Source organism: Mytilus galloprovincialis, chromosome 8, assembly GCF_965363235.1.
Source record: "Mytilus galloprovincialis chromosome 8, xbMytGall1.hap1.1, whole genome shotgun sequence".
NCBI classification, from domain to species: Eukaryota; Metazoa; Mollusca; class Bivalvia; order Mytilida; family Mytilidae; genus Mytilus; species Mytilus galloprovincialis.
The window spans coordinates 10,552,809-10,559,853 of NC_134845.1; the positions used below are offsets into that span (position 1 = coordinate 10,552,809).

Consider the following 7,045-nt stretch of genomic DNA (forward strand, 5'->3'; position numbering starts at 1 on the left):
TGTGCCAAATACGGCTAAGGTAATCTATAATTCGGTAGGTCAAATTTATGAAAGGGAAAAGGGTTGTAGTTACGACGAAAGAAACATATCCGATATCATATGTGAAACGGTTCATCTCTTTTGTCGTAAAGTTTTGTTTTCAAGCGACTCTCATTGTCAATTTCTAGATGTAAGTCAAGATATGAAGCCGACTTATCTGTATCTGTTGTATCCTTTATCTCTAGTTCGATTGGAAAGATGAGTGAAACATAGTCACCAAATTTTGAATTATTTAGTGAGAGAACATTCTCTATATAGCGGAAAGTAGAGTTAAAGGATATTGCCAACTTCTTATCTTTCTTTTTGAGACGTTCCTGTATGAAGCCAGCCTCATAGTAATAAAGAAACAATTTGGCAAGAAGAGAGGCACACTTGGTTACCATTTGAAGGCCGACTGTCTGTTGAAAAACACGTCTTCCGAACGTAGCAAATATGTTGTCAATCAAGAAATCAAGTATCTTGATAATGTCAGTTTCAGAGAATTGTTTTGTTTGAATAGGAGTGATCCTTTACAAGACAAGATACTTGTATCTACGTTGGAAATCCTTTTTATGAAACAAAGCAATAACAACTCTTTCAGTTTGTCTTTCATGTTGGAATGTGAAATACTTGCATCTGTGTAAATTGTAGAAAAAGTCAAATGTTTTAAAACTATTCCATGATGAAAGAGAGTTAGATTGAATGTACTGTAAAATATCTTTTTTAGTACCAGCATCTGATTCACGCCACCTCTAGAATAGGCTGTTTCACAATAACTTTGAAGCCCGGCTTTGATTGCTGATAACATAGATGTTTATAATGTAGAAAGAGATTTCTTGGAGCACTTGGAAGACCCAGCAATATACCGTTGTTTGTAAGAAAACTTATGTTGTTTAAGTATCCAATACAGTGATGGAAGATCCAGTTCTTCAACTTTGGTTGAAATTTCAAAGAAACATAAACAGACCTATGGTTATCCAGGATTTTCTCTTTGGTGAGTGTCATGAGGTTACATGTTGAGTTTCCAAGTGAATTGTCAATAACTAATTCGTTTATCAAGCAGTTTATGTAATGAGTTTTACACATAAAAAAGATGTTGTTTGGGGCTTTATCTGCGGGGACAACAACATATTTGTCATGGAGGTAGGATAAGTGTTTTGCAAAATTTGGGTCTTTAAAGATTGATGTAGCATTGACATTGAGATACCCATTCAGCTTCCACGTTCTGGTTTGTATCTTCGACCTCACAGCCTTAATCCATTCGGAAAGAGTGTCTACGTCATCCTTTTCGTGTTTAGCCCATTGCCTGGCATAATCCTCAACTGAATCCATCATAATTTTGAAGTTGTATTTCCAATTGATGGATTAAGGCTCACGATAATTCGGACCTTTTGATAACACAGGGAAGTATATTCGCAGGGAAGTGTTATTGACAATGTTGAGGTCACCAGTAATAACGTGACAAACCGTATTATATGTTAATTGGGAACAAGTGCACTCAGGAGGTTTAGACTTGAAGTCCTCAATATTGAGAAACTGCAAAACGTGTTTGTAATTTACATTTTTAGTTTGATAGGTTTGGTATAGGTAAAAGAAATGATAAGTACAGACTGATCTTTGAAATAAGGAGGTATTTTCGACTGGACTAATTAATGATGGCAAATGACAGGTATACCTATAGACTTTATCAAACTGAATTAGAAACAAGTTCATATCTTAAAAAATAAAAATGATAGACAAGATAGACGTATTTTATTTATAAATTTAGAAGTTGGTTTTAAAGACGTAAAACATGTTTTAATGCATGGCGAATTTTTTTCAGATCTGCGATATGGTCTATTTTTGAAAGTAAGTGCAATTAACTCAAATTTGTACAACACTAATCATGATGGCAAATTTATTTTTCTGATGTAAAATGACTGTATACAACCCTTTTTAGCAAAATCTTTATATTTTATGTTTAATCGCAGAAAATATTGTGAATAATTCTTTTCATGGCAAAGTTTTATTTATTTATTTAAAAATGAATGTTATAAGAAGTTTTTAAGCAAAAGTGTCTTATAAGTCAGTTATGGCTGGATACCGATATTTTAACTTCGATTTGATTTTAAACATATTCTATTCATTAAGATATGAAAAGTATTCAGCAACAGACACAGCCTAAAAAAGCTCTCTCCATATTACATGTACAAGGTATAATTCAATTATAACAACTGTATTTAAAATAAAATATATATATATGAGTCTGAAAGATTGTGTAACAATCTTTCAGGCTCATATAATTTTTCCTGTTTGTATAGTATTGTCAATTTTGATGATCCAATACCTATTTAGTTTACTGGTTGGTAGATTCTTATAGACTCTATATATATACAACTCGTCTAAACATTAACCCAACAATGTTAGATAAAATTTGCTTTCGTAAATTTTTTGTTCTTCCCTCGCCGGGATTCGAACCCATGCTACTGAGATATCGTGACTCCAAATCGCCTGCACTGTAGCCGTCCCGCTAGCTATAGACCACACGACCATCTGAGCTTCACAATAATAAAGCTTTCGGTGGTCGTGTGTTACCTTTCCTCGTCAGTGACAACTCTACAACAGATTTATCCATCGGAATATATTAAATTTATATTAAGATCCATTTTGTTACATCTTGTGATCAATTTTATTTGGCAATCGGCAATGGCAGTCAGCAGGGTTAAAGAACATCAGTTGTTCGACCTGTTAGTCAAATGCGTTTTGTTTAAATTTACTTTTTCACTTTTTTGGTCTTTTGGAAAATGTTGTTTGTGCAGTATTTAGACCCTTCTACAACGCAATTTGTTTTACATCCACACGTATAAAAATTGCGGTTTTTATCCAACGCAATCTTAGGTTTGAACGTTGTTTTCAATTAAGACATATCATATGAAAAAAATCTGTTTCCAAAAAGTAATAATTCAATATTTCTATCAACATTATCAGCAATGGAGTTAATGGAATCAAGAAGGATCTGTCTTACATCATTGTACTTAGGGCAAATGAAAAAGAAATGTTTGTTATCCTCAGGGAGATTACCGTTTGCACAAAAAGTGTTCTCAGATAAGAACTGATTAAACAGATGAGATTTATTTCTGAGTTGACAATGACTTATATTAAGTTTCCTTATCCCATAGTGGAAAAGTTTAAATATATCACCAGTCCTGTAAAACTTTTCAAATACTCAAACTTGGGGATTTTTGTAAACTCAAAGGAAAACTAAAATAAGAACTAGTTCTAGCTCGAGGCGGATGAAAAGTGTTATTTTCATTCCTCAAAGTATAAGGGGTTTGTCTGGGAAGATATGGCTGGACTAACCCATAAAAGTATGCAGGTGTCACACAATTTGATATGTTATAGAATAGTACAAGCTTATGTTTATTACGTCTATTCTCCAGAGTTTCTAAACCTTATTCAATATAAAGTTTTTTTTTCTGGAGGAATTACGTCGTAAACCTGTAGTAATTCTAGCGGCTTCTATCTGAATATTTTCAAGAAGCTCAGACTCGTGATGGGGGCAATTGCCCCATACAACATTACCATACTCCGATATAGGTCTTATAAAAACATAATAAATACGTATAAGTGAACTCCTATCTAATAAATGTTTAACTTGACGAAGCACAGATACACGAGAGCATGCTTTTTATAAATAATATCAATATGTGAGTTCCATGAAGCTGATGACTGAAATGCTATCCCAAGATGACAGTGAATATTTATTTTCTCAACCTATTCCCCATTTATCCCCAAAAATACAGGTGGGCTCTACCTTTCCCTTCTAGTTAATACAATATTTTTATTTTTGTTAGAGTTAACTTGAACAGCCCATGATTTTGCCCAATTTGAGATAACATCCAAGTCATCAGTAGGATCATCATCTACTATAACAAATAAAAAGGTGTCATCTGCAAAAACTCTAATATCATTAGCAATGTCATTTACTATATCATTTATATAAATAAGAAACAGAAAGGGTCCTTAAACTGATCCCTGGGGGACACCTGCATGTATACTTCTTAGAGTTGACGAAAAGCCTTCTGAAACCACCTTTCGTTGACGATCTGACAGATAACTTTCTATCCAAGATAAGAGCTGATCATTTATGCCAGATTGTTTAAGTTTAAGCAAAAGTCCTTTATGCCAAACTTTATCGAAAGCTCTAGATACATCACAAAATAAAAACCTTTCATCCCTCCCAATATCCACATTACTAATAACTTTATGATATATTTCAATTAGCTGATTAACAATAGAGTCACCTGTCTAGAATCCGGATTGAAACTTTGACAAAAGGTCAGTACTCCTCATATTATTATACAAATGTTTAAATAGAACTTTTTCCATAATCTTACAAACAATACTAGTTAAAGATATTGGACGATAGTTCAGAAATGAATGTGGACAACCTTTTCCTTTTAAAATAAGATTAACATGTGCAATTTTCCATAACAGTGGAACCTGTTTAACTGGTAGAGACATATTAAATAACTTAGTTAATGGTTTAGAAATAAAGCCAGCAACCTTTTTTAAAATTCTAGGACTGATACCGTAAGGTCCAGCTGGTTTAAAAACAATCAAGATTTTTAACTGATCTAACATTTCTTTCTCAGTGATGACAAATTTATTACAAAGACATGGAGGAGGCTCATTATGATTAGGAATTTCTGGTTCTGTATCAATATTAGCTATATAAACAAAATGATTGTCCAATGGATGAATAAAAATTTTGCCATCATGTTCCAAAAAAGGGGGAATCTCTATTTTAAGTAAAGTTTGATACAGACTTGGCAATGCGCCACCATTTACCAGGAGGAATATAAGTTTTCGCTTATAATCCTCTTTTGCCTTTTTAACTAAACTGATAATCTCATTACGAATGAGAACTGCATATCGGTGAAAGAACAGTTACGGATAAAATTAAAGTTTTTGCGATTAGTCACACGTTGTAAAGTTGGTAAACAACATTTTCATAGATCACCTTAGCTGTATTTGACAAAACTTTTAGGAATTTTGGTTCTCAATGCTCTTCAACTTCGTACTTTATTTGGCCTTTTTAACTTTTTTGGATTCGAGCGTCACTGATGAGTCTTTTGTAGACGAAACGCGCGTCTGGCGTATATACTAAATTTTGTCCTGGTATCTATGATGAGTTTATTCTATTTAATTTTCTATTCGTACTTTTATGCTTATATTATGATGTATGGTATTGTTCTGAATTGGTATGTGACACTTTAAGGAAATATTATATCTGTCTGACTGTTTGTACAAAAATTCTGTACAAACTATAATGTGTACAACATTACAACTTGTACACAACACCTATATATATTTGTAAGTTTATATATGATTTTTATAGTAATTATATTTCTGTTAAGAGTTGTTCTTGCTTTACATTATGTGAATAGTTTTGTAAGAGATAAGATATGAATAAAAAGTAAAAGAACAAATATACTGAACTCCAAGGAAAATTCAAAAGTTAAACGGAAAGTTACTAATCAAATGTCAAAATATAATGATAAGAGACGTCAAACGAATTGACAACAACTGCCATAATCCTGACTTGGTATATAGGCTTTCTCAAATGTAGAATGTAGTGGATTAAAGCTGGTTTTATAGCGTGAAACCTCTCACTGGTACGACAGTCGCATCAATTTTCATTATATTGACAATGATGTGATAACAAAATGTCACAAATAGGGGTACAAAAACTACATAGACCTCACCAGAAACTAGGGGTAATTGCAGGTGCTCGGGAATGGGAAGCAGATCCCCTTCCACATGACGCACTCGTCGTGTTCCTTATGTTGTTACAAAGACGGTGAATAGTCTAATTCGGTAGGTCACATTCGTGAAAAGGGAAGGGGATTGTAGTTACGACATATTCTGCTAATATTGTCTTTAGTCATATAAAACATTTGACATACGAGTTCATATTTGATAGGAAATAATAATACATTAGTAATTCTCAATTACATCACCTTAATAAAACATCATACATGTAAATTATGAATAGTTCCCGCTTAAGATAGTTTTTTGCAATAAAAAAATATACACAATGAATCTTTTTTTACTTCTCTTCTGTCTTAAATGATTGTATTCGGTTTTCCTCGTCGATAATAAATTATTATAAACCTACTGACAACTCACCAATATATGCCCCCTCCTGTCTATTACATTTTGTAGAAGTATTTTACTCACTGTCATTGTTCTTCGAATTCTAACCCAAACTTCACACAAAACATACACAAAGTGGATGCACAAATTCACAATCAATATGCCTTAACCGGAAACATAATTTTGATAAGAACGAAAACAACTGGTTGTGTTTGCTTGTATGAGATAAAATGTTTACCTGTGATCGTGGAAAAGATTGTAATATTGATTTAATTGTATAATTTAAATGATAACTTTATGAAAATATACCAGATTCTAGGTATTGAGAATTTTACTTTAAAAAAATGAGGATATTTTCGTTTAAATGTGAAACGAATGATTCCCCATGTCTCATATTTTTTTTATTAAACGAGGGCTCCCTTTGTCCGCTGCCATGGATTGCATTTGTTTAAGGTTTTTTTTATTCCTTGTGATTCAAAAAAGAAAATATTCAATCTGTGGTCACATGAATACGGATTTAATGAGGTCGAATTATTTACTTGCATATGAAGAAATCGTCAGCGATATTTCCATTCAAATGTCACAGATGGCATCATATCCCCAAATCTTAATTATAAACCTACTGACACTCGCCAATATCTGTACCCTACAAGTTTTCATCCTGCTAATCTTAAAAAGAGCACCTCGTACAGACGGGCACTAAGAGTCAAGCGAATTTATTCCAACACAAAAACAATATAAAAAAACTACGTCAGCTTGAAATCCGCTTGAAGAGAAGGAGCTACAAACACAGAAATATCAAAAAGGTTTTCCAAAAGCAAAAAATTACAAGAAGGTAAACTAAATTTTAACACATGGAACTCTGTGTTAAAATACAAAGATAAGAAGA

General features: G+C 32.8%; 1 protein-coding gene across 1 annotated transcript in view; it reads right to left on the bottom strand.

Moving 5' to 3' along the window:
- Positions 1 to 6,281, bottom strand: part of LOC143043106 (uncharacterized) — a 69,274-nt gene extending 62,993 nt beyond the window's left edge. Inside the window, exon 1 of the mRNA XM_076215567.1 lies at positions 6,190 to 6,281. Coding sequence (XP_076071682.1) covers positions 6,190 to 6,246 — 57 coding nt within the window. The 5' untranslated portion in view covers positions 6,247 to 6,281. The remainder of the gene's footprint in view (positions 1 to 6,189) is intronic.
- Positions 6,282 to 7,045: the final 764 nt, after the last annotated feature.